The sequence below is a fragment of the Callionymus lyra genome, chromosome 1 (genome assembly GCF_982586985.1).
Source record: "Callionymus lyra chromosome 1, fCalLyr1.hap1.1, whole genome shotgun sequence".
In the NCBI taxonomy this organism is placed as follows: domain Eukaryota; kingdom Metazoa; phylum Chordata; class Actinopteri; order Syngnathiformes; family Callionymidae; genus Callionymus; species Callionymus lyra.
This window is the reverse complement of record NC_141818.1, coordinates 11,204,548-11,232,063: the sequence shown is the minus strand read 5'-3', so window position 1 is coordinate 11,232,063 and position 27,516 is coordinate 11,204,548. Positions and strand designations below refer to the sequence as shown.

At 39.7% G+C, this 27,516-nt stretch overlaps 2 protein-coding genes across 3 annotated transcripts; both read left to right on the top strand.

The window, feature by feature from the left end:
• The first annotated feature begins 526 nt into the window (after positions 1-526).
• Positions 527-20,863, top strand: LOC148087943 (coronin-1C-A-like). Its single transcript, XM_087793043.1, has 11 exons — positions 527-636; positions 5,490-5,689; positions 13,961-14,083; positions 14,860-14,989; positions 15,727-15,908; positions 16,515-16,634; positions 16,723-16,827; positions 16,908-17,053; positions 17,922-17,979; positions 18,051-18,296; positions 19,302-20,863. Exons 2-11 carry the CDS (start codon positions 5,492-5,494, stop codon positions 19,419-19,421), a joined length of 1,428 nt encoding a protein of 475 aa, XP_087649169.1. The 5' UTR covers positions 527-636; positions 5,490-5,491; the 3' UTR covers positions 19,422-20,863.
• A 2,009-nt stretch (positions 20,864-22,872) lies between these two features.
• tmem119a (transmembrane protein 119a) lies at positions 22,873-26,771 on the top strand. Of its 2 annotated transcripts, none has more exons than XM_087799758.1 (2): positions 22,873-22,932; positions 25,676-26,771. In XM_087799758.1, exon 2 carries the CDS (start codon positions 25,681-25,683, stop codon positions 26,410-26,412), a length of 732 nt encoding a protein of 243 aa, XP_087655884.1. In that variant the 5' UTR covers positions 22,873-22,932; positions 25,676-25,680; the 3' UTR covers positions 26,413-26,771. The 2 variants fall into 2 exon arrangements, with proteins under 2 accessions (XP_087655884.1, XP_087655968.1); XM_087799842.1 differs by having other exon boundaries at positions 22,923-22,932; positions 25,681-26,771.
• The last annotated feature ends 745 nt before the right edge of the window (positions 26,772-27,516 follow it).

Genomic DNA, 27,516 nt, shown 5'->3' with positions numbered 1-27,516 from the left:
TGAAAGAGTTGGAAATCCCTGTTTGATTGTTCTGTAGGTTGTGAAACAGCGCCATCGTGTGGTTTGTAATAGAACGTGGGACATTGTGTTCTTTCGAAGAAATGTATTGTTTTTTAAATCCAATTCAAACGGGGAAACAATCTGAAACCTGTCTTGTTCATACTCTATTAATTAAACCTTCCTTTTTTTTTAGCTGAGTTTAGGTACATTTTTTGCAAATATTACGTTTCATATTTGAACAAAATGTATTTTAAAATAATGACATTTTTTTTAATAATCTCGTTTTTAATTCTTAGATCTCGACTCGTGATTACCAAACGATGGATAATAAATTCAGATTAAAATCGCAACTCCTGGATTCCGCAAAGATTAAAAAACATGATTCGACCTGCTGTTGTCTAGAGCGCCTCGCTGATTGGCCCGCGGCGCCATCAGTGAAACAACGGCGTCCACTCAACGGAGGCCAATCGGGAGAAATGGGCGGGGCTAGCGAGCAACCAGCGAAAGCGCTGCGAACAGTCAGTGTCAGCAGCGGCTCTGGCAGGAGGAGGATTCAATTGGGAAACACTGTCTAAAAAAAACAAAAAAGAAAAACCTTTGGATTTCGGGAATAGTTGCATTTTTTCCTCACAGAAGGTAAGCCATGGAGCGTCTCCCCGTTGTTTAAGGGCAGTTTAACATGTTTAAATGATGAGTCATGGAGCACATTTTTTTTTTGTTGAATCAGGATATGAGCTCAAGCTAACATTAGCATTCAACGAGCTATCAATCCTTCAATGAAAGTTGAACACCTTTAAAAAAAAAAGAAGAAAAAAGTGGGTTAAATCCAGTGGCTTTTGTCATATGACGGAGGGGAGTCTGTCCGGTGACTCTTCCCTCCCCACCCCAGCCTGGGTGCACGTCGAGCGGGGTGGGGTGGCTAACCAGTGCGGAAGGAAAACTTATCTCCCGATAGATTCTCGCAGACGGAGGTGCAGCAGCAGCACAACCGCGCCCTGGCCGCTGGCACCACGCACCGCTGCCCACCGGGGGATGTTTCTCCCCCTCGTTAAACCTCCACGTTACGAACCGATTACACCAAGAAATATCCCGAAACAAGTTTTGAAATGAGCAGTTTCCAGTCCGGGACACATTGACCCAGAAACGGCGTCGGTTTTGTCGGTCAATGAACCAACAACCAGCTTTTTTTTCCCTTTCAAAAAATTCCTAATAATTTCCGTTCGTCCAGGACAGGCCACAACACGTGGGGTTCGGGGGTTGGAAAATGATTCAAGTGTTAAAATAGTAGGAACCCATTTTTTTTTTAAAACAATGCACCTCCAGACGGAAACGAGGGTTGAAATGGTGACACACGTCATACCTGCCGAGGTCAACGCTGCTGTGACGCAACACTGCACTGTTCTTAATGAAACCAACACGTTTTGATAAATCTACTAATATTCGTTTTTTTTGAGAGAAAGTGTTTTGTTTGTTTGTTATACATGCAGTCATTAAGATAATCTCGTGTTTAATTATTTTATTTGATAAAGTTATGAAGACAGTTAGTGATACAATGACCAGAGAATTTCTCCTCCAGGGGATCAATAAAGTAAATAACTAGATGCAATGTGATCTTTCTTTAAGAGCTTCACGTTGTTCACTATGTGATACTGAGATGTAGTGATTTGAACTACCTGTTCACTTCATGAGTTTGAGCACATTTATGTCATGGCTATGACAAGACCAATATAGAGAGTATGACAAGAGGTTTTCCATTGTGGTTGAGCCCAGTTGTTCTCCCACTATCAACTGACAAGTTTAGCTAAGTGTTGAAGAATTGTGATTTATTCGTGTTGTTTTTCCCACGACTGTGGTGGAAGATACGGTGCAGAAGCCATTCTAGACTCTAGAGAGAATTTAGTAGATTCTCATAAACTCATTCAAAGAAGGCAAACATAAATAAAAAAGGATCTTGAGTCTGATAAGTGTTCTTTCAAGCAATAACGGGCAGGATGCTTGTTCATTTACTAACCATCACTCTCAAAGCCTGGATGCCTACAAAAGCATTGCCACACCCATTTTATCTAATTTTCTTTATTATTCTAGTGATAATTTGCCATTAAAATGGATTATCTCAGATGGCGATAAGCAAACTTGAAAAGCTTTGCACTTCTTAATAGAAGTTCCTAAAATCACTTTTTTTTATGTTAAATTACTTCTGTTAAATCCATCTTGAATGTGATGCAGGTTTTTAGTTGTTTACTTTAAAAGGGACGCTGCAGGTGGAAATCCACTGATCGACCCAACAGCAGCAACTACAGCTGTTTTCATCGTCTTCTCCAGACGTGTCTTCCTCCACGGGCTGCGAGGTCTTAAGTGCACGAGCCCGCCTTCCAGAGACTGTACTGAGAGAGGAAGTGGGTCAGGAAGCAGAGGGGAAACTAAGCATGAGATGTGAGCCGGTGTTGGATTCTATTAAACGCGCTAAAGCATGCTGTGGTTAACTTTGGCACACATTCTTACGTTTAGATGAAGCCGTTTAAGTAATTTATAGTTTCTTTGGTATGCCTCTCTCATGTGTCTTTGTATAGATTTGGTCATGTACAGCTGCTTTCAGTTGAGCGTCTGTCAAGAATGAAAAATGTGCTTTTAATGTAATCCTTTTGTTTCATCTTCTCCTCATCAACGGCTATTTTCAAAAGTTATAAATATCCATGTCTTATGTTAATCGATATCAGATTGTGTTAATGTTGTTAAGAAAGTCCCATAATTCCCAGTTTCTTGTCTATATGTCAGAGATCCAATTCTCTAAACCCCCACGAAACTCCATACCTCAGCCTATTTCTTGTATTTCTCGTTGTAAAGACATCAATTTATCTCTTTACGTGAGAAACTTTGTTTTATTTACACGTATCTCTACTATCAGGTTAAGTCCAAATGGCTTCATTATCAATTTACAAAGAAGAAAGATCAATATGTTTATTCTCAGATTACCTTTCTTTTGTAGTTTTAGAGTTTTCTTTTTAAGTCTTTTCTGTCAAGTTCGCTTTCAATGATTCCTTGTACTGAGTTAGCGGAGACAATAATAGACAATAAGAAATATAGATTCTAATATAGCTTCTAACTGTGATTTTAAAACTGAATGATGCATAATTATGCGTTTAAGAAGAACTCTCCTAAAATTGGAACAAATAAGTCTTGAGTCATCGCTTTGTATTTAACTTCCTCCCAGAGAACATTCTACAAACATCAGCTAGATTGTGTCTGGAGTAACATGTGTTTTAAGAGTGTGTTCAGTCAGGGTTGACCAGAGGTGAATCTACAGTGCCGAGCCTCGTAGTAGCTCAAGTCCCTGGAATGCAGCTGGAATTCGGCCACAATGGTGGTCTCTGGCCTTGGATACAGGAAGGGGATTTAGGTGGCGTCTCATGCGGTATTGATGACAAAGGCAAAAGGCCGTCATGTATGGAGCGCACTGAGGCGACCTCATTGTGTTTATATAGTGGAAATGTAAAAAAAAATCCACGAGTGTGGGAACAGAGCATTTAGTGAGACGCTTTCTAAATGATTGAATAGATATGTTGGTTTCCATTGATGGCATGTGTTCTCATATTTCCAGGATCATTAGTCCAATGTTCCAGCCAAATAACTTATTAAAAAAAACAATTTTCATTTTAACAATATTTCTTCATTTTAAAACGGAGAAGAAACTCGTATCTCAAGAAGTTATTTCTGTATTAAATAGTTTTCGCTCCAGCAAGATTCAGACGACGACGATGATGGAGACGCCAGATTTGTCCTGTCGACATTAAATCCCACTTCCATCTTCTGAGCCTGTTTGGAACATTGGTTCTCGCGTACAACAGCACTCTGACGCAGGGAAGTGTCCACACTTTGGCTGCTTCCTTTTTTTTTTCCAATTTTTTTTTTTTTATGGGGGTGAAACTGAAAACGGCTATTAATAATCTCGTCAATGTTCTGGGTCCCTGTGATATGACGCTGCTCTGAGATTTGTAATTGGACGTCCGAACTGTTAATAGATGTATTTAATGTAGAAACGTGATTTATCTCGACCGAGAAGAGCTGAGTAATGAGAGTAATTATCCACTTTTATGAGATTGCCACACACACACCTTCCATGTGTGTCCAGTTCTCATTGGCTGAGGGTCTGCTGCATATGTACGGGTACGTCATGATACTTGGCTCTCTGTAGTAATGCAATACAGACCTTGTACCTGGTGGCTGGTACAAAGCTGTATATATATGTTTTGTAACCAATGTTTACCAAACATTCTGACTGCTTCCGAAGTTTGATTGACATGTAAACTTGTTAACTAAAAAAGGACGTTATGATGATTATTTTACCTTCCAATTAATGTAGTTAAACCTTCCATTTTATGAAATATAACACCATTCTAGTTAACAATTCATTTTTTTATTCTGTACATTTTTGTTTGTTTAAACATGCACAACATTGATTAACAAACTATATAAATTAGTGCCACTAAGTCTTCCCACAGCTTTTTAAATCGGCAATGATATTTACATTATTAGGGTTTCCTTGTGATCAGCACATGGTATGTTTTCTCTATTACAGGGAGAGAGAGCCTCCATATTTTTTTATGTAGAAAAGCCCATGCTGTCTTGTGTTAGTCCGTGTCCTGCAGTCAATCAAGTTTTACAAATCAGTTTAAGTGAGTTACTTGCAATAATGGATGATCATCAGTTCAGTAAAACTGCCACTGGTGTTTTTGTAATAAATCTACAGCTGGACAAAGAATGGCTATGATTTCTTAATTCCTATCCTGTGATTTTTGATTAAAATGTATAAAAAGAATTGAAGAAGTATTTCGACACTGGAACCGTCCTCATGGAACTTGAGTCAAATATCAAAGAAGCGGCATGACTTCTCCTTGATGAGGTTCATGCGTAACATTTCCTTGTCCCCCCTCCACCTCTCTTCGTCTGCCATGTTTAAAAGGTCATGTTGATGGGACACCATCTCATCCCCAGAGAGCAGGCTTCCTGCCTGAGCTGCCACCCCGCTCCGCCGTACACATGTTCCTCGCTGACTTTTTGATAAAGCGGCCTAGAATTGTCTTTCGTGCGGAGCGTTTATCTTAAAACCGGCCTCCTTTACATTATCTCTGCACTCAGGTCTGTTATTGTAAGCTGATTCACAGCTCTTTGTTTTATGACGCTTCCTGTTTCGGTGAAGATTCTTGCAATAATCGTATTATTCATGCAGTGACGAAGGTCAATCCTATTTTAACAATCGGTGCCCAACACTCCTGGACTTCTCCTTTTGGGTTTATTATGTTTTCATAGCCCTAACACGTCTCACTGTAACAGAAAACCCTGGTTGCACTTGTTAAACAGGTTAATTCAGGACCTGCTTATAATGGGTAATAATTTTGTTGTATGCTTGTGTCTGATCCAGATGTACTGTTTGTCTTAATGCCTCTTGAAAAACCATGCTGAATATTCATCCTCTCTTTTTCTTACGACAGATATGAAACGAGGTTTTGTACGGGCGAGCAAATTCCGTCACGTCTTTGGCCAGGCGGTGAAACAGGATCAATTGTATGATGATATCCGGGTGTCAAGAGTCACGTGGGACAGCTCCTTCTGTGCAGTTAACCCCAAGTTTGTTGCCATAATTATTGAGGCCGGCGGCGGCGGAGCTTTCCTCGCTCTCCCTCTTCATAAGGTACGTTCATGATTAATGCTTCAGTTATGCTGCTGTCAACTCAACCTTGTATTCATGTATGGAAGTCATCATTGTTTTGCTCCAAGTCTTACACAACCTTTTGTGAAGCAAACTAAATGTTCACACCTGTCACGAACACCATGCACACTCAAAATGTTCTTTACCTCTTTGAGCTTTAGCCTATTTATTTGCACCATTTTTGTTGTTTACAATACCAATTGAGTTTATTTTAGTTTCAAACAAACCTTCATGTTTATGACTCGTTGGACATTCTTTACTGCTATTTGGATTCCTGTGCTGGCCTGTGTTTCTTAATGTTAGTCATGAAGCATAACACTTTGGTACATTAAATTAAAATGCTAACTATCAAATTGTCTCTGCACTGATTTATCAATTTCTCCTTTTAAAAATATATTAAATATTGTCCTAAAGATTATATACTTGAGCATAAATGATTTAATTTCTCAATATTTCCTTGTTACTGTGACTAGAAAGAAAATGTATATATTTATGTAAACGGCTAAGCTTCAATCCCGTGAACTTATCACCGGGTTACACTGAATTTAAAATGTATGTTTTACTCCTTCTTCACGTTTGGGGTAATAAGTTGGCGTTTGCATGAGGAAGTAAATAAAGAAGTCGGCGTGTTTGCTTTGGGTGGCGACCAGCGGAGGCCCGGACACTGAGTGACATAAGAACTGTGGCGTAGTTGACGGATGTTTCTTGGCCCTGTAATTTAGTCTAAACCAGTACACTGTCCTGTCAACTGGGACATCCCTAGTCACAAGATCCTTTGGCCTGTCATCGCACAGCTTTACACCTCTCCACACCTAATTCATAACAGAGTCTGGTGGAGTCCAGCAGTGTCTGGACCGGTTTTTTACGCTGCACCGTCCCACCTCACCAGGCTCATGTTTCCCCCTCCACAGCTCCCAGTACAGTCATGGTGTGTGTGCTGGGAACAAAGTCTGTGTTCACGACTGGATCAAAAAATGCGTCGGACTCTCAACCTTTTCATGTCGAGAGCAGCCCACGGGCAATTTCCTAAAGCATGTGGAATTAAAAAGCTCTCTTTAAGAGATCGTTATTTTTGTTTTCATATTCTCTCGAACACGCTGGCAGGCGTGACGCCAACTAATCTCTCTCAACAGTCCGCATTCAATGGCTTCAGCTGTGTGTGTGGAATACACTGTTATTTAAGATTTATTGTGTGAATACTATAAAACCACGCGACGAGGACGAGTCGTCACCTCTGATTTAGTTTCCCCACCAGCATGAGAAACGTGTTGACAAAGCATGTCCATGTTTGTTTGTCACTAATGTAGGAGTTGAGTTTATATCTTCATTGCAGTCATGAGAAATGGAAGGAATTGGTAAACCTTTTCTCTTTTAATTGATTATGAACATTCTATCAATATGAATATTGTTTTGTGGTTCCATGAATGGTAAAATATTGAAAGCCCTTGATTTTCTGGAACTCCTGTGTTGTTCTCAGTTTTATCTTGACCTTTAAAGTATATATTTTAGTGAGTATTGTTTAAGCGCTTTGTGACTCTGGTCTGAAGAAGCGCTATATAAATAAAAATTACTTACTTACTGACTTCAAGTCTTAACTAAGTACAAACTCTCTTTGCAATCTTTAATTATTCGTATTGATTGATTTATTCTTGTGTGTATATGTGTATGTATGTGTGTGTGTGTGTATATATATATATATATATATACTATATTTGCACCCTATTCCAAACTTTTTTAATGAGCTGATACCAATTTTCGCCGAATTTTTAAAAGTTGCTCTTAAAAAGAAAATGTATTGATGTATCATGGAACAAAAACCTATTCAATTATGACAATAACTCTATAAAAACATTGTCACTTAAAAGGGAAATTGATAACACATATAGGACACAAAACTAAAATGACTAAAATGATTCCCATAGTGCAAACAACTTCTAAATTCTCAATGAACAATCCCCTCTTTTCTTAAACGTTTGTGGTTTGATGTTTCTCGTGTCACAATAGCATATAATATTGCAAAAAAAAAAGAAGTGTAATCATCACCGTCCTCCTAAATTTAAAAGTGACACACTATGGGTGTGTTTATGGAGCAATACTGTTTATTTTCACCTTTAGTTTTTCTCGGTCCAAAGGTCGCGTTGACAATCGTCAGTTGCCTTCAAAGAAATGGTGGAAGTGTCAGACGGTGGACTGTTGGTTTGCTGGAATTGGGTGAAGTTCATCCACCACTTCAAGAAAATGATGTTCAACTTCATATTCTCTTCACACTTTTGTTCTTTTTGGAGCTTGTTGTCAGCCCTGGAGCAGTGGCACTAAAACGCAAAAACAAAGAAGCTGAAATTGTATGAAATGGTTAACATTGACTTTAATGAACACGTGTAAGATCCATGTCAACATGGTTCTGTTAACACAAACATGTTTATTCTAGTTTGATTCATTTATAATTCATGTGTTTGCATATCAATGAAAGTCCATTTTTTTTTGTTATTAAACCACACCCCCCCCACACTTCATCATGTATAAGTGCATCTGTCAAGGTTCCCCATCTGTGTCTGTTGTGCGGCCCCCGGTCTCTGCGGGCCCCCCCGCAGCTGCTCCACGTCTTTGTTCTACTCCAACTCCCAGCAGCCCTTTGTCATCCTGGATGTTGGACTGGGGGGGGGGTAGAAGGAAGAAGCCATGTAGCTGAACAATTTGAAACATCTACAATGGAAAGGTGTCCAAAAAAGTAGCAAAAGATGAGAGTTCAGAGGTCGACGTCCGGTCCTGACCCGTGGCTCAATGATGTGTCGCCGACCCAATGAAGCGTCTCTTTGTGAGGCATCGGTAGGGTGAGGCCGGTGCGGCGCCGTGACTCAGCGCAGTCACATGCATTGTTGCCGTCTCCAGTCGGAACATGCGGGTTTATATGAAGAGGGGGTCTCAGATGGTCCTGCCCCCCGCACACGTCCCACTCCTTCCCCTCACACTTCCTCTCTCCAAACCCTTTTTTTTCTCGGGCACAATGTCGGCTAATTTATTCCCCACGATTTCCATATGAAGGAAGTGGTGTGAGGGAGCGAGAGCCGCCAGCCAGCGCGACATTCCTGCCGGTGGTTCCGCTTGGCGTCTGGGTCAGCATGTAGAGAAGGGAAGCTCTTCTTTTTTTTTTTTTTAAAAGGACGTTTTCACTTCCTCCGCCTCGAAATGAATCACTTAAAGGGAGCCGGGCTAATAGGAATGACAGCTGTCGTTCGGTCGGTCATACGTGAACGACTTCTGATGTGGATTCATGATACATGTCGGGGCTTGAACTTTGACCCTGACGATCAGACACTTGTACATTCATCGTTTCATTCTGGAGGTTTTTTTTGTTTATTCACACACGCTGCATTTTAGCTGCTAACTGAACCATGCTATGTGCACACACACACACACATGGACACACACGTAAAAAATCCACTTGGCCGGGATGATAATCCAGGGTCTTTCCCCTGCTAGTGGTCAGTTTTTTGTTCCAAAACCTCTAAACTGCTCATTTGCCTGGTCTTTGCTGCTCCTACTGCTGACTGCAGATTTGACCATATATGGGCAAATCTGCTCCCTGCCTGACAGCCTTCCAGGACCATTTCCTCTCTGCGCCGCCATTGGCTGCCTTCGCTGTCGTGTCACAGCACATGTGAATTCTGGGATAGGCTCAGACGTGAAGCGCGGCCAGCATGAGGGAAGTGAGCCACGGCCGTATGTTCACTCCGTCATTCAGAAGAAGAAGAAGGTCTTGATCCTCATCTGGTGGAGAAGTGATTAAGATAAAGAGTTAAACAATGTTTCACATCCATGAAAATCTTTTTTAAAACGGATCCTCTTTACGATGTTTCAGGATTTTAGCTGCTAGTTTTATGTTGACTTGGAGTTTTTTTTATCTTCCGTATTGTTAATTGTATTTTGTTGTTTTGTATACATGATAGTTGTTGGAATAAACAGTTCCTGTCTTGTATATAATCTCGTATTCCTGCAAATGAAGCCCGTTTTGAGATTTTAATTGTTAATGGTTACCAGGAAGTGAACGAAACACAACACAAAAGTGTCTCGCTATGAACGCTCCAAAAATATTATGATACGCGAAGGCATAACTAAATCAGATATTACTCTGAATCTTATAGAAGAAAATTGGATATTTCAACGTCTACCTGTTTTTAATATTTCAGTTTTGAATGGTATTCAATCACACTTGCATTGGCCAGGTCTCTCACATGCATTAAGAAGCATCTTAAGTGTCAAGATCTTCGTAGGAGCGCTCTTAAAACGGAGTCGCTCTTGGATTAAAAGGATACAATTTTAAGATGCCACTGACCCACTCTTAACCGCCTTCTTGGTGAACACATGCCGTGATCTTAATAACCTGTTTAACATTAAATATTATAACTAATCCATAAACCAACATTAAACTCACCCTTAAGCATTTACACACTGCACAAATAAACCTAAATGTATATGAGACTGGTAGAAACGCATCTTAACTGTTGTTGTACGAGTCGTCATACGTGAATGATGCATTCAAGGACGTAGGTATTTTATAACACATTTAGGTCGCACTATAACTATAATAATTCCACTCAAATAAAACATGTAAAATATATGGGCTTTCTAAAACCAGCTATCAAGGGAACGGATATATTGAACTCAGAGAGGGTCCACCTTTATGAAGGTGTTTCTAAAGAGCTTCTTACGACGCGTCTTTAGCTTCATCTTAAGGTTCTCCCTAACAAGGCGGTTAAGAACGCCTGTGGGAGACGCCCGTATCGTAGCTGAACCCTTCTTAAGAGCCTTCTTACGAACCTTCTTACGTCTTTAAGAACTATCAAATCTGGGAAGCCCAGTCATCCAGACAAATATCCGAGCAACGGTTTGTGTACAACCTCAGCGCTGATCTCAACGATAGAAACCATGAAAGTGGAAATTTCCACTGAGATGGCCAGTAAACATGGACGAGCCATGTGTGAATCATATTGAGCTGCGAGGAAAGGAAGTGTGCAGGCCTCTTGTGTGAATGAAAAGAATGTCCTGTGTTGCCTTGAGGGAATGTTGTGCTTCCCAGTTTCTCTGTGTTCCAGTGTTGTGCTTTGTATCCATCTACGTGTGATTCCGTCTTATTTTTCTCCACTCACACTTGTTGCTATGCAACTAGTTGTTTTCTAGGCAGCAGACATTCCAGCGCTAGAGGCTAGTGACCAGCATGTCTAGTGCTGGCCGTGGATTTGTGTCAGTGTGTGTGTGTCTTACTGCTATTTCTGATTCATTTGGATTCTTTTAGATAAAAGTCGCTAACCTTACTAGCCTAGAGGTGAAGATAAAATCATCGGCTGATGTGTCAACATGTAGAAAATGTTGTGTTCATGTTGCTTGAATATGAGAACGTTTAGAGTCAAACCGGTGTTTGTTTAGAGCAGGAAGTCGACCCGACCTGGATTTTAAAGGTTTCTGGCGACCTTAGGAGATTCAGGAATTTTTATGACTCCATACAAAGATTAGAATCGTTTATTTCTCTGATCATAAATGATAAAACAAATGTTGCGTAACACTGCATATAAACGCTGCTTGTGATTGGTTTAGACATTAAATGCTAAATGGTCGACCTGACATGTTCGTTTAGACCATATATCGTGTGGATTTCAAACATGCTTTCTAAAGGCGATATTAAGCGGGCTCTCTCCGACGCATAACTGCTTCCATTTATAAATAGTTTAGACATCAGCGGTAGTCGTTTACCGCCTAAAGTTAAAGGTCGAAGCGCATGTTCGGGCGTGCGAGATCGTTTTCTTTTTTGCCCGCGAGGTGAACAAACGTTGTAACTTGCAGCAGACCGACGACGTTCGACGCATGTGTTGTGTAATTTAAAGGTGGAATTCTCCGAGGTGATTCTGTTGAACTAACGCTTGTAAAGAAGCGACCGTGTTGTTGTTGTAAGGATTGACTGCCATTGCGTCATATGACGGATGTCTTTGTTGGGTCTTACACAAGACGGATGGATCCAGACTTGCTGGAAACTGCTCCCAGATATTAAAAGTTTAATTTATCTTTCTCATATTAACCTTCTTTTATACTTTGCCACAGGATGTTTATTTAGTTGTCAGATCCCATCTCTCTCGGAGTAAACGTGAGCGGCACCACAGTCGAAGTGTTGCTTCATTTGACACCACGGTCGTTCCTCTCGCCCTCATTAGTCGCGACCACATCATAAGTGCCTGCGGCCGAACGTGGAATGTCAAGAACGTCTGGTTCTTTCGGGCCGAACCGTCGACCCCGCTCGACTCCCCGCTCGACTCCCCGGTCGCTCGGTAAACCGTTGCTCCCACTTATTGAGGAGATTAACAGAATGAATTCACCGAGCTATCAAAGCAATTGAAAATGTGATACAAAACAAAGGGCGCTGGTCTTACGGCAACATGTTTGAACAGTTCAGAAGCCAGATAAGCTCAGAAGCGTGTAGATACATGTTGATGCAGTTTGTCTTAACCAATCCGCTTGTCAAACTGTGGTGAAATGCTTGCTTATACAATATCTCCATTTGACACCCAGGGTCCATTTTGCCCTCTTTTTTTTTCTCTTTAATATTTTGAGGCTCCTGTTACCTTGTCACCTTTTGAAGGGTTTTATGACTTCATGGAATCTCTCAGTTTGATGACACATAACTTCAAATAGACTCTTTGAAGACAAATGACTGAAGAAAGTCAAGTTATTCCATAAGACGGTTTTGTCTTGAATTGTAATCACTGAATTGTCACATTTTATATGATAATGTATCATGTAAATCTTTCAAAATGCAAAACTAGTAATGGTTAAAAATACTTTTATATAAATCACTTTGCTTGGATGTCAAATGATCCCAAAGATCTGAAACCTGACGTTGACCAAAAGTCAATACCATTTTTTTATTGGATGCAAAGTTCATAAACCGTTTTATAGACTGTTTGAATCTTGAATCACAAGATCCCTGCATGATAACCAGTGTCATGGAGTCAGTCAGTTGCTGTGTGAACGCTTCAGTTTTAAAATGTGTCGGTTTTGTTCACCTCTAGGCGAGTGAGGTTAGCGGCTGAAACAAACGGTTGTGTGGTGTTCATCGGCTCTAAAGACTCCCTTTACAGTTGGGTCAAAGTTTCTTGTCACTTGACTTCAGGCCTGCTCTCGGGGTGTGTTCCCAAGTCTTTGGACGGGATCTTGTGATCTTCACGTACAACACGCAAGAGGGTTCTTTCTCTCTCTCAAACTCAGACTTTGATCAGAGCAGTTGGACTCGGAGTATGTGTCACAGCCGAGGTCTGGCTCGGTCAGCTGACGGCTCGGTCACAGGCCAGTGTTGCGGTGGCTTTTTTTCTTTTTTTTTGTGTGTGACTCGTTTCATGTTGTGCACAAGTTTCGTTCGTTAGACTCAAACTCTTGACTTAAGGTCAAATAATGAAAAGAACAATAAAAAAACAGACACTTACTAAATGTTTTATTGAATATAATAGATACAGGAGTAAAAGTCAAACAGTGACTTTGACATATTACTCATAAATAAATTAGATTTAATCTGTGTTTTTTTCCATTCTTATATTCTTAACTCTGTTCTTGTCTTAAGTTTCTATAACATCTTAATTAAAGAAAAGCTGCAAAATTGTCAGGGTATTGTGTTTATTTAAGTCCAATCTGAAATCTTATGAGCGACAATGTGTATCCCGTGATAACATTTCTGCTTCTCTTTGACGCCATTGTCGCAGTTTTGGTGTATAAATGCTGAATGGCCGCAGACGGTGAAGGATTCTTTTTCTCCATTAGCAAAGAAATCTTGCTTTAAATAACCACGGCAGCAGAGTTGTTTCCACACTTGGTGACATCATCTCTCCAACCCTCAGGGCGGTTTTTTTTTTTTTTTGGGATTTGAAACAAAGTCTGGTCCAGAATAACAGATCTCACCTATGAGAACATTTGTCCGTTTCTATTTTTCCTTTTTTTGGGGGGGGGTGTTTTATTTTGTATATTGTGTTTTTTGTAAAAATAAACGACTTTTAAACATTTAAATGAAATTAATGAATAAACATCTACATTTTTTTCTACATCAATGGAAAGAATTTAAATAAAGTACATTACTATTTGGGGAAAAAAGGGTCAATATTATGGTGTTTTCTGTATCCTCAAGTGAGTTGCCACAATATTTAAGTGGATTTACTTGTGCACGGTTCAACAAGCTTCTCTGCCTGACCTTCTTTCCGGCCGTTTTTGTCTTCACAGACTGGACGCATTGACAAGTCCTACCCGACGGTGTGTGGACACACGGGCCCGGTGTTGGACATCGACTGGTGTCCGCACAACGACCATGTCATCGCCAGCGCCTCCGAGGACTGCACGGTGATGGTGAGCCTCGCCTCGTCCTCCACACCTCCAGGGAATTCTTCGGCTAATGAGTGACAAGAGGCGTCATGTTTTTATTGCCACAGGCCTGCCACGTCGTTGCTCAGGGATGGGTGTAGACCTTGCCCTCTGGATTAGATTAGGCTTAAGTGTGCGTTTGCTGTAATCAGAGCTGCAGAATTATTCAGCTGTTTATTGAGCTGAGGTCATTGGCTTTTTCTGAGACTGTAGTTTTTATTTCCCTCCTTATTTGGACTGAGAAATCTTGAGTTCTGCTTTTGTTAAAATACTTCACCGCCAGCGCTCGTGTCACCTGACGTTTACGTTTCCAGCTCCGTGCAACTCATTTGTGTGTGCAGTCAAATCATGGCGACCATGAGTGTGGACACTTAACTGGAAATGAAACACGCCCGCAAATGCATTTTTTAAAGCCGGGCAACGACAGCTTTGTTCACATGCCCATTTTCGGGGATGACAAACGTCCAATCAGGAGTGTTTACATGGATGTCGGCTGAAGACAAAACAAGAAGGCATTTCCTTGAATACCCAACGTAGTATTTAATTTCAGTGAGTGTGTTGGTTGCTCATGGAGCCAGAGAAGCACATGTTAGTCACGGTTTAAGGAATCGGCAGTCGACCGAAGATGGACCAGGAACGTTTTTTGAGACCTAATTTAGTGAAAACCTGGAACTGTATCCAAACCACATCAATAAAATAAAAACAAATTCACAAAGAAGAAGCTTAAAAACAGCTTTTCCTTGGTTCTTTCGTAATTCCAGGTGTGGCAGATTCCTGAAAATGGCCTCGTCACTCCCATGGCTGAGCCAGTCGTGGCACTGGAAGGACACTCGAAGAGAGTCGGCATCATTGCGTGGCACCCCACGGCACGCAACGTCCTTCTCAGTGCTGGTGAGATAAATGTCTGGCGTTTGTTTTTTTTGTTTTTTTAAATCTCTTGAGATATTTCCCATGAAACAACTCGCTACATTGACGGAAGTCAAAGTCTAACGGAACCTCAATGTACAAGATTTTATCTCATACACTTGTCTTTTGAAACTATGACATTTTCTGCAATGCAGACGTCATGAAGATGCTTAAAATAATTTAAATTAAAGGAAGTTGTCGACCACTGATTAAGTTTCATCTGGTCGTAGTTTCTCTTTACAGGTTTGACCAGGGATTTTTTAATTTGATCACATTGTAAAGAAACTCTTTTTTTGGTCTGAAATTGTTTTATCAATATTATATTCTCTAATTTTGTTAGATTAAAAAAAGCATGTATCAAAGCATGTACAGCCAAAGCTACATAAAGGTCTTTCAATGGTTCAAAACACTAAATTGGTGAAGATTTGTTCCTTTTTTTTTATGCTTGCGTCTGTGAAACCCGTTTGTCTGATATACATGTAAAACATAATGATAATTATACACTAACAAAAGTGAACATAAAGTCAACGTCTTTAATGGATTTTCCTGATCAATGCGTTATTTCTTTAAAACAGTATTGGATGTTTAAATGTAACTATTCAAAGATGAAATCCATATTATTACAGTTGTATCTGGGGGGGGGGGGGAGAAGTTGACTTGTCAGTTCGTCTTAATGTTTGTCCTAAAAGCTTTTGTCAATTAATTCTCACCGTCCTTTCCAGCTTGTGACAACCAGATTATCATCTGGAACGTGGGAACTGGGGAGCCCATGATCAAGCTGGAAGACATGCACCCCGACATGATCTACAACGTGAGCTGGAATCGCGACGGAAGCCTCATCTGCACGTCCTGCAAGGACAAAGCCGTCAGAGTCATCAATCCCAGGGAGGAGAGAATCATCATGGTGAGTAGATTCTACGGGTTTATTTCTTATTGACAAAGACGATTTAGTTTTATCTATAAAAGCTGTATTTCAATAATCAAGTCAATTGTTGACAGATTAAAGCACAAGAGGATTATATTAATAAAAAAATACAACTACATCACATAACCATATTTTTAAAGCACCGTGTAACAAATGCCAAAAATGCTCCAGGTGTTCTCTGATCAATGTGGTCCAGAAGATGGTTGTTGTAGGATGTTTCTTCAAAGGTCTCCTAGTCCTTTAATTGGATTGACTTGTTGACGGTGAAAGACACGACATTTGAGGGAACATTGTTTTGATGTTTGTGTGTGACTGTGGTTTTACGTCATAACATGTTCTGGCTGTTATTTTAATCAAAATGATAAACGATCAATCATCAACAGAATTTAAGTTCTTAATATTGAAATATAATTGTTACTGTTGTAACGTTCCATTTCCATTGGCTGGACTGTAGCTCCCCTTGTGGCGGTCATATGAAACTACACTTTATGTGAAAGCGTCATCACTTGCCATTCTACTGTAAAGCGTTTATAAAGATAAATGGAGGTAGTCCGGTTGAAGTCTTTTGCTCCTATTTCCTCTCAGGAGAGGGAGAAGGCACATGACGGAGCTCGACCAATGAGGGCCATTTTCATTGCAAATGGGAACATCCTCACCACTGGCTTCAGCCGCATGAGCGAGAGACAGATCGCTCTCTGGAATGTGGTAAGTGCTGCCGTCTCAGAGCTGTGATATTTGAAATTGATTTTTGGTGATTTGCCAATTTCTCTTTTTATTTTCTTTCCATATTCAGACGGACATGGAGGAGCCCATGACCATGACCGAGATGGACAGCAGTAACGGTGTTCTCTTGCCCTTCTACGACCCTGACACCAATGTGGTCTACCTCTGCGGGAAGGTAAGTCCAGCTGCCGCAAAAGTGTTTTTATTCTGCACTTGTGTCAGAATTCAATTCACACATTTTTTGCGTCCATGCAGGGAGACAGCAGCATCCGCTATTTTGAAGTAACGGAGGAGGCGCCGTATGTTCACTTCCTTAACGTTTTCAGCAGCAAAGAGCCTCAGAGAGGGATGGGCTACATGCCCAAGAGAGGTCTTGATGTCAACAAGTGTGAGATCGCAAGGTAAGCAGTAGTCAGAACCTGTCAGGATCTTAAAGTTGATCTAAAGCAACTTTTTTTTCCCTGCTTGTCAATGATGAACCTCTAAAAAGTCCATGTCCAAGAAATGCATCAATAATATCTGTTGTCTCTACTTTGTTTCTCTGGAACTCTCCGGGGTTGAGATGCGAGATACTTTTTAAATTTCAAGATCCATCCACCTTTCTTCAGACTCTCTTCAAACCTCCAGCAAATGATTTGAATCTAGTAACAACACCTGATTTACAGTTGTGTTAGTCTGATTAATTTATTTGATTTAATCGTTTGACGTCTATGGACCCTGCCATCAGATCAAAAATAATTCGTTTTTATAATTAAATTCAATAATTTGTATAATGATAGTTTAAATGTGTTTTGCTTTTTTCAAAATGCATTATTGTCCTATCATTAAAAAAGATAGGATTTAATGTTTATTTTAGAAGTCTTTTGAATTAAATATTGCTTTTGCCACTATTATACCACCTTTTTTTTTTTATTAAAAAAATCAAAAAGCTAAGAATAAAAAGAAATGGAATCATTAGATTAAGAAATTAAAACTTGGTATAAAAGTACATTCTTCCATTTTGAAAATATTATTTCTTTGTTTAAATAGAACATAGAATTCAATTCATTAAAAGACAATTCAACCTTTTAATATAGAAATAATAGAATTCAATCACTACAAAAAATGCTAAAGGACAACAACCATTTAATTAAAAAGAAATGCCCTCATGGTTGAGCCTCACCATCAAGTTAACTTTTTATTGTACCATCTTTGAATTGTCACTAGAGGGCGCACTCTGGAAAGTTTAAGATTTTCCTACTTTTACGATTGTTTTTTTTTTACTTCCAGGTTCTTCAAACTGCACGAGAGGAAGTGTGAGCCTATCATCATGACTGTACCACGAAAAGTGAGTCCACAGCTGCTGGTCATCAACCTCTGATCATCATCATCTTCTAACGTCTCATCTTCCTCCGTCAGTCGGACCTCTTCCAGGACGACCTGTACCCCGACACCGCTGGACCGGACCCGGCCCTGGAGGCCGAGGAGTGGTTCGAGGGCAAGAACGGAGAACCCATTCTCATCTCCCTGAAGAACGGCTACGTGCCCGGCAAGAACCGTGAAATCAAGGTGGTGAAAAAGAACATTTTGGACAGCAAAGTGACCAAGAACTCGGAGAACTCCTCCTCGCCCGCCGCCAAGCCCGCCTCTTCAGCTCCGTCAATCGTGAGTTCCATTTTTAGGATCCTGCGTTTTGTCACCCGGGGCATGTTGTGTTTGAAGGACATGTTCATGAGCTCAGTGTGTGGTGCTCTGATGTTCTTGCGCCCACAAACTGAAGGTTCTGCTCCAGAACTGGGCGCCTGCTGCGGCCAACTGTCAGGCCACAACAGAGCTCAGACCAGCCCTGAAGTTTTCCTTCTCGTCTGCTCTCTAATCAGCCCACTGGGCTTCAGAGTAGATGTTAACCCTCCACACGCCACAACTACCAGTGTCAACTGTGTCGGAGTGGATTGGTTCCTGTTCTAGTTTCTCCTCCAATAGCTCAGCTTTAGCTTATAATGAAGGTCCAAAATATGACATAATAACAATATTCTGATGAGTGGAATTAAATAAGTAGTTTATGAGTTATTACCAGGTAATTAATAGGACTGTCTCTGACGACACGATACGTACCACCATACAGGGACAACAATGCGATATTAGTGATGCTATAGTAACAATAGTACACAACATAGTGTCGAGTATTTGACAGTACTCGTTTTGAAGCCAAAATATGTCCAAACATCAGCTTTAAAAGTCGACTGTATCCTCTTGTCCTCAGTCATCGCGGGGGTCTTGCAGGATTTAATTGTTCCTTTAACTTCGAAAGAACATGATGACTAATTCCATCTAGTGGCCGGAAGTTTAAATGCAACACAAAAATGAACAAATTCCCTGAACATTTGCATGTTAATAGTAGATCATTTTTACTTTATTGAAAGATTAGTAATGAAACGACTGATGAAAAATAAAATATGAAGCCATAGAAAATCTATTCATAGCTGTTTAATAGCGATAATATATTTGGTAAAGAACTTCATGATGTTTAAATTTGTCGATATTATCTTGGTTATAAAGCTGGTAATTACAGCTTTACAATTGCATTTATTTGACAATAACACTGAGTCAATCAAAAGGGTGAAGAAATGTGACGCCTGGTTCTGAAACGTGGTTCTCTCTCTCTCGCAGAAATCGGAAGCAAAGCTGGAAGAGATCTTGAAAGAAATCAAATCCCTCAAGGACCTGGTGAGCAGTCAGGAGAAGAGAATCATCAAACTTGAAGAGCAAATGTCCAAATGCGACGATTAAAAGGACCCGGTTTTTCCTCCGACCTGCAACAATTCAGGACGTTTCATTGGCTGGGAGGTGACCCTGACGGGGTTTTGTCTCAGGCCCGCCTCGCTGCGATCGCTAGCAACATTCCAGATGAACCTTTTTTTTTTTTTCCTTCTCCAAAATCCCCCGAAACCCCCCTCAGTGCAACACAGGTGGAATAAGAGACGGCAGCAAATTATCGGCGAATGATTTTTCTGTTTCTGCTGTGGCAGCTGTTTTTATTTCTTTTTTTACTTTTATATTCTGACCCGTCCCTCAAATTCCAACGCGGGCTCACATCTAACGGTGCTCCAATCATTCCGAAGGTTTACACTTGTGTATCACGCAGTACGTAACAACATTCCACTTGTCTTAAATTGGAGGAAATCTCAGCTTTTGAATGAATAAGTTTTAGAAAAAAGGATTTCAGCTGCCACAGTTCGCCCTCTTGCACAAACCTCTGCTTCAACACACGCTTTTCGCTGACTCGCATTCCTTAATTCTTGTAACAAACATTCCTTTTTCCCCCCAAAAAAAATCTGATCTTGAATCTGTTTGGAGTCCGAGCTGTGCTGGAGAGCCTCATGTCTGTCTCCACCTCTTTGACGCTTCCAGGCCAGCGTTTGCTTCTCTTTCTTGTTCCAGCTGCGCCCCCTCTTAGCACCTCCTCTTTTAATCTGATCGACGACCGCCATGGATGGATTCGGAAACAGCCAAGAAATCCTTTTAATCATCAGTTTTCTCGGAGGGAAGCTGAGACGGGTAACGGTTCCGCCTGTTGTTTTTGCCTTTTTTCGTTACCACTGTAAAAGACCTGAAAGTGCCATAGAGGTGACCGTGGAAGTGTTTGTACTCACACTGTTGTGTGACTGTGTGTGTGAGTGTGTAGTTAGATGTGAGTAGAAGGTCAGGTTTGACGAACCACTGTAAGGTGCTATGATTTCACTGACAAACTAAAGCTTTAATGACCATCTTGTGGCTGTAAAAGGAAAAAAACCACCTGCAGTGTCGAGCGCCGGGAGTAATGGTGAGGATCACGATCCAAAGGGAGTCGTGGGTGGAGGGATAGACGGACGTTTGTAGATAAGTCTAGAGTGAGAGCAGAGTGTAAATAACGTGACCAAATGTTCTGTCATTTTTCTTTTTTTTCTTTTTTTTCTTTTTTGGTTTATTTTGGGGTCGTGCTGAAGAGGGTCTTCTTGTTCGGGAAGGTGGGTTTTAAATGTTTCTCTCCCCCCCCCTCCCCCCTTTTTTGTCTGTGTTCCTTGCACCTCGCCATAATGCATCATGGAGCCTCAGCTATGAAGGTCACATGACTGAGAATCAAAGCAGGTCTGCGGCTCAAGTGGAGGTCCGCTCGACATTTTTGTTCATTATTCTTGCTTCAAGTATCAAACATTGATTATCGAAATTAATAAAGAATTTTTAAAAGAGTTTATTTTTGAGCGCCTTTTGTTTGGTCCACTTCACAGAAGAACTAGTGTCTCTTAATATAATAATATATATAATATAATTATATTAATAATAGATTATTGTACTCGTCTGTGTCTAAACTCTATTTGTAGTGAAATATTTACATTAGAAAATGCGAGCTCTGCACATTGACTCCTCAAAATGCTTTGTTTTTTTTTCTATATATAAAATCTAGTTCACCATAACCACACCCACGCTGCTGTGATTGGTCAAACATTGAGGATTGTCACCTCGTGTCATCAATCCTTGAAGTTTCCACCTCCAAGGGACTCACTGTATAGACAAAACAGGCATGATTACATCTGGCTGGAGGAGTGAAGCCATTATTTCATCATAATGGACTCTGCTCTCGTAACCTCGTTCGCTGAGATTTCAGACGGGGGAGAACTTTATAAAGTAATAAGTTCAAAACATGGTCATGATGAAAGACTTACTGCATCTTGGAGAAGAAGACTTCAACCTTTGAAACATGTGAGTCAGACGTCAAAATGTCAACATCAATAACGGTAAAACTGATGTTGAGGGAATGATATTTGTTTGGTAAAAGGTGACGAACACAAAGCAAATTAAGATGGAATGAGGCTCCAAAAATGAAAGGCAATATCATTAGACTTTTACTTCCTGTTAGGGAAAGTTAGTGAAAATACACTTCGTACCGATTCAACAGAGAACTCAAATTCCCCGTGTCCGACTTCCTTTTAGTTAAGAGAAAAAGAAACTTCTCCCATAACTCCATTGTTAAGTTAACACGATGGTAATAACTGCATTTGACATGTGAAGTCTCATCACTAAAGGAAATTTTCAAAGTTGGACTCAATCTCATGCAATATTATGGACATGTTTGACCAGTTTGAAATCTTAACGACCTTTTTAAAAAGAGCCTCAGTTGAACAGTAATTAACTCCATAAATAAAGGACTATTAGTTTTCAATAACCTGATCAATAAAAAAATCTTAATGTGTATACATTTTTGGCAGTTGTTGAAACAGTTTTAATTTTTTTTTTTAATTTGCAGCTTGGAAAAAAAGAGTTTAAAGTTTTGAAAAATTATGAAAAAACATGTTTTTGATGATCATAGTCAAAGGGTTGCCAGGTTTTTGCATTGACTCAAGACAATATAACATTAACGTTCAGATCATCACACGAGTTCAATCAGCAGATCTGAATATTTCTAAAAAGTTGGACGTTGTTCAGGATGATACATCGTCCAACCTACAGACCTGACAAGATGGTTTCCTGAAATAGAGTCCCTTCATATTTAGAGACCATCCCTGGATAAGTGGAGGACCATGAAGTTTATATGTTCTATGTGTACATGTGTTTGAGGATCTGCTCGGCTCCTGCAGGAGTCGGGCTGTAATCATGGCCGCGTAATTACAGAGGGGAGGCAGGACTCGCCCCGCCGGGAACAGAAATACACTCTTCCCCGAAACACCGGAGTCCTGCAGCAGCAGCAGCTGCTGAGGAGTCTCAAATCTAAGATGTCCCAGTTCCCCAATTTCATCTCTCAACGGCTTTTAAAACCACCTGTACGGTCGGACATCTTTCTGAAAGAAGTCTAAAAAAAATACAGTCGAATGAATCATCTTCACTTTCAACACAGACGCTTCGATGGAAGTAGCTGCTTGTTTAAGACCTAAAACACGAGCAGAAACATAACAAGTTTGACTATGAGCGAAGATTTTAAAACTTAAGACCGCATGAGATCTAATGGAGGGCCTCAACTGGCCCCCAGGTCAATCTTGATCATGCTTGAGTCACATCTGTCAAGGTCACTCAGGCTGTAAAGTTGCTCTCTTTTAAAAGTACCTTCAATCTTGTGTATCTGATCCTCTAGAAACTAGACGTGGGTGATGCAGAAGAAAGAGGAGAGGGTTAAAAAAAAAAGGGGGCTTGGACGTTATTTTACTGGGAGCAGACGACCTCGAAAAAGTTTGGGTGAAAAGGAGGAGACAAACTTGACTCGCTTTCTTTTCCACTCGTCTTTTTCGTCCACAGTTGCTGAAGACCAAAGCAGGATAATCCAACAGCTGTGAGTTACTTTTACATTTCACACGAGCAGAGTTTCTCTTTTGAATGTGAAAATATGACTTTTTACTAACATTTCCATTGAGTAGATGGACATACAAGATGAATACATCATGTTAGGAAGACATTTACTTGAAACCTGGATCAGATTTGTCTCTTAATTCAGCTGAAATGTAATTTTTCATTCTATATAAGCAGGATATATTATAATTAATATTTAATATAACGTTGTGTTTTTCATTTTTTACTGAAATAAATGCTGTAATATCAAAAATACCTTTTATTTTTAATATATAATTAGCTTATCTGCTGTTAAAAAATATGTTTTGCTTGAATGTAGATGCATTTCACCTTTTAAACTATTTAAAACAATGTATGCAGTAGGTTGGTGGTTCTCCATGTGCATGCGTCATACTAAATAGTTTGTCTTGGTCGCATCACATCCACGACTTTCAAACAATGACCTGCCAACATACTTGAAACGCCAGCAAAATGGAACTTAAATTCTACACCAAAAAGGTTGTTTTTTTTAAAGCTGGCAACCCTAATATCCAGCACAAAGCAAAGATCGTGGATTGGTTTTATCACAGACACGGACTAATTATAATAAATACTGACTAACTAAACTAACTAACCAACTGCCACATTAGTATCATGCTTTATTGTATCTGACTATTTATGAAAACATTTTGTAGCTTAAATGGGTTTTTTTTATCTCATTTTATTTTAACTACATTTTATTTTATTAGTAAATTTGCACAAGATTTTATTTTTTATCTTATCGGACAATAGACTATATAAAAATATGTATGTCTGATAAGGACTTGTGTGTTCTATTAATGAGAATAAATAAATAAAGTAAATATATTTTTATTCATCTAATAAATAAACCATGTATACAACAAGTCACTAACTGTATATGAGGTACTTTTTATTATGTATTCTTGTTTAAAAATCAACCAATTTTCCGATTTACTATTTCAGTGAGTAAATAAATATGTTTGAAATCCAATTTAAATAGATGTTTATTGTAAATCATCTATATTTTCCTATGTAAATACATGCAGGATAACCTGCATTGGTCACTTCTTGTATCAAAGAAACATGAGCCAAGAAAAATTAAGATAAAAAACTAAAATACACGTATTTAAAGTCATTCAATATGAATTGAAGAGCTGCAGTTTGAGGAGCTAATAGAGGATGAAGCACGAATGTACAGTAATTACTGGTGTAATGACGGGCTGTGACGGACGTCTGTAGGTCCGACCACACACGGAGACCAACTCGACATGTGCACACATATGTAATTACAAAGTGCACAGATGTGGACACGACTTTACCATTATCACACACACACAGAATATTTGGGGGGGGATCTAGAGGTACATTTGTTGAGTGGAGTCGAAACTAAAATCCCTCGACGAGGCAGAAATATCTGGACGAGGCGGAGCAGTCGGTAAATATAGAGTCTCTCACGCCGCTGGAATCAAACCTCCTGCTGGCTCTGACGTGGTGGTCGAAGCGGCCTCCGGACAAATTATAAGGCCTTCGGCAGCGAACTCAGCGTCTCCACCCCGAATAAGTAACGGCTCCAAACTGAAATAGAACTGGAGGAGAAGCTCCACAGAAACAGTTTTCTGCGACTAGCTTATGAAAACTGTGATGCTCAAGATGCTAAACCAATATATGTGTGAGCTATAAAGTAATATATTACTTTTATAAGCTGACATTTTGTTAAAAAAATTTATTGATTGACATTTGATCTATTTTGTTACTAGATTACATTTAGATTTTCCTTTATTATTAGTCCCAAAAGGGGAACTTTAAGTAACAGAACACACAAAAATAGAAAAGAAGTTTGAATAATATACTTAAATAAAAATACAATATGAATAAATCATAGATTTAAAGACTTCACAAATTCACAAATAAACAACATTTACAATATTTACTAAAGTATTACAAAAGTATTACAAAAATATTTACAAAAATGTACAATATTTAATAGCAAGAACTCATGGGTTAACAGTGCTAACATAATGCTAACGCGCTAGTTAGAGTTTCTTTTTTGTTGTTGTAAGCAAGCTAAGGTAAGAAACAAACGGAAAAAATAAAAAACTATTACTATTAAAAATTAAAAAGGTCCTTGTGTAATTTATTTTAAATGACCACAATATATAATCTTTATGATCTTGTTTTCAGAGAAAGTCAGATGAGAAATAAAAACACAGAGCTAACAATGCTAATGGTGTGTGGGGGCTTTATACTGAAAAAAGAAGAATATTGTTGTAAATTAAGTGTTAAAATTAATATGATATGAAGTTAAATACATGCTACAAGTGATTCAAATAATGACAAGATGGAGACTAGTTTAGGAAATGACAAAATGCTTTCCAACTTGCTATGCTAACATGCTGCATTACCTTTGTGCTTCATCGAGTTCCTGCTGGAAAATAAGATCATTTATTGTTATTGTTATGAAGAAGAAAAATACCAACATATTAAGCAGATTGCAAAGGTTACGCTGTTAAAGATGGTTGCTTGTTTGATTCCCTTTACCAGTAAGGACAAGTTAAATCGTTTTATTTAATATATAGTTTAATAGCATTGTAAGTTGTCCATATTTAAAATTAATTTTGGTTAGTAAAACAAACTAAAGGATAATTTAATGTCTTATCTTGGTGTTTGTTTGTGAAAAATACTTCATCATCATCAATCATGTTTCAAATGTTTGTTTCATTTGCAAGAGAAGATGACGTCCCGCCTGGTCCTCCACCTGTCCTGTGTGAGCCTGCTCTCCCTCTGCTGGGGCGTCTGTCACTCCTCTCCTCTCTTCTACAACGTCTCCATGGACGGCAGCGGAGATGAAGCCGAGCCAGAGCTACTGTTCCCGACGTCCTTCTCCACCCGAGCCCCGGTCCAGGTGTCGCCGTCCACCGGCGCCCCCAGCCTGACCAACAGCATCACCACCACCATGATCCGGCTCAAGGACTTCGTGTTCAGCCGGGTGGTGGACTTCCTGCAGGAGCACCTCCTGATCATCATCGTGGTGACCTCCCTGCTCATCGTCATGGTCTTCATCATCTGCTGCGCTTCTGCCATGAGTCATAAACGCAAGCTGGAGGCCTACAAGCCTCCGATGAACCCGACCAAGAAGCTCACGGCCGAGAAACCGGTCGCAGGAAAGAGTGAGGTCCAGGAGCGGGCTTACGGTGTGGACCACGTCAAGAGGGTCCAGTCCCAAGGGATGGCCTCCCCTAACCTACGCGTCCCTTCCAAGGGCCTGATTGGAGAAAGAGGGCGAGACGTGAGGTCGTCGCCCCGACAGGAGGTGAGGAAGGTGGTGAGGGAGGTCCAGGAGGTGGAGAAACCTCGGGAGGAACACAAACATAAGGAGCAGCCCAGGCAGCGAGAGGAGACCCAGCACAGTCCCAGCTCCAGCCACCCTGTCTGCACGTGCCACCTGAAGAAGAACCACCACTAGAGGGCGCTCAGGGTTTCTGATGGAAGGGTCGTCCAGATGTGTGAAGATAATCTTGTCGGATGTGCTTACAGATGAACCGTCTTTTAGATGTTGGTGGACAGGATCATGGAGGGAGAACCAGAGGAACTTAATTTACTTTAACTTAGGCCAGTAGAAACAAAACGTTACTTCCTGTAAATGTAATTTAAAAAAAACATTTATTTTGGGAGCAGACATTAAGCAACGTTTTCAAAGGTCAAGAAAGAAAATCCATGAAGGTCAACTAGGATCTGTTCTATCAGCTCATTGGTTGTTTGGGTTTGTTTTCTTGATTAAACTTCTATAATAAGACCGATATACTTAAAAAGCTTCCAAATTAAGGAACGAATAGAAATAGATAACAGAGAAACAATGTATACTTGAAATAATAAACATGTTTTAAAACATGCAAAGCATGGTGCTTTACCAGTTATATTTGATTTATAAATTTGCTTTTGTCTGCTTAAGTATTAGCAACTTTTTTAACTTATGCTTTTAATAATTTTCTTAATTGTCTCTTTTTTCTACACTATAAATATAGAAAAGAACAAACATCTGCTTTGAGATTTATGAAATAGTGTTTGTATTTGAAAATGTTTTTAAACGTATGAAGGAATTTTCTTATACCCTTTTAATAGATTTTGAGATGTACATTTGGTAGTTGTTAGTTGGATTCCATCATTATAAAAGTTGTCTCAGAGCCATGTGAGGAGGGTGTTCAGATGTTTACTCCTGTTTCAAAGACTTGTTTATATGCTTCATTAATGAATTACAATAAAGCGTTTAAGGGTCATGTGTTTGTCTTGAGCTACGTGTGTGTAGGGGTGTTTAAATAATTGTCCAATTGAATGAACACAAAATGTATAGTTTAGAATGTATAAAAGATCTGCATGTGAACAAGAGAATACTCAACTGTTTTATGTTGTACTTTATATTAACTTCATATTAATTGTATGATTCTTAAGCATGAGTTATGAGTTATGTTTAGGTGCAGAGATCGAAGGCTAGTTAATATAGTTACAATTCAACTGTTGCAGTGCATTATGGGAGTTACTGAGATATGGTAAAAATAATAGCAGCTTTTAT

Bases quoted from the DNA above. Each gene is read 5' to 3' on its own strand.
- LOC148087943 (XM_087793043.1), top strand. From the start codon at position 5,492: ATGAAACGAGGTTTTGTACGGGCGAGCAAATTCCGTCACGTCTTTGGC. The intron at 14,990-15,726 runs GTGAGATAAATG...CGTCCTTTCCAG, and splicing joins CAACGTCCTTCTCAGTGCTG to CTTGTGACAACCAGATTATC. The intron at 16,635-16,722 runs GTAAGTGCTGCC...TTCCATATTCAG, and splicing joins AGATCGCTCTCTGGAATGTG to ACGGACATGGAGGAGCCCAT.
- tmem119a (XM_087799758.1), top strand. From the start codon at position 25,681: ATGACGTCCCGCCTGGTCCTCCACCTGTCCTGTGTGAGCCTGCTCTCC.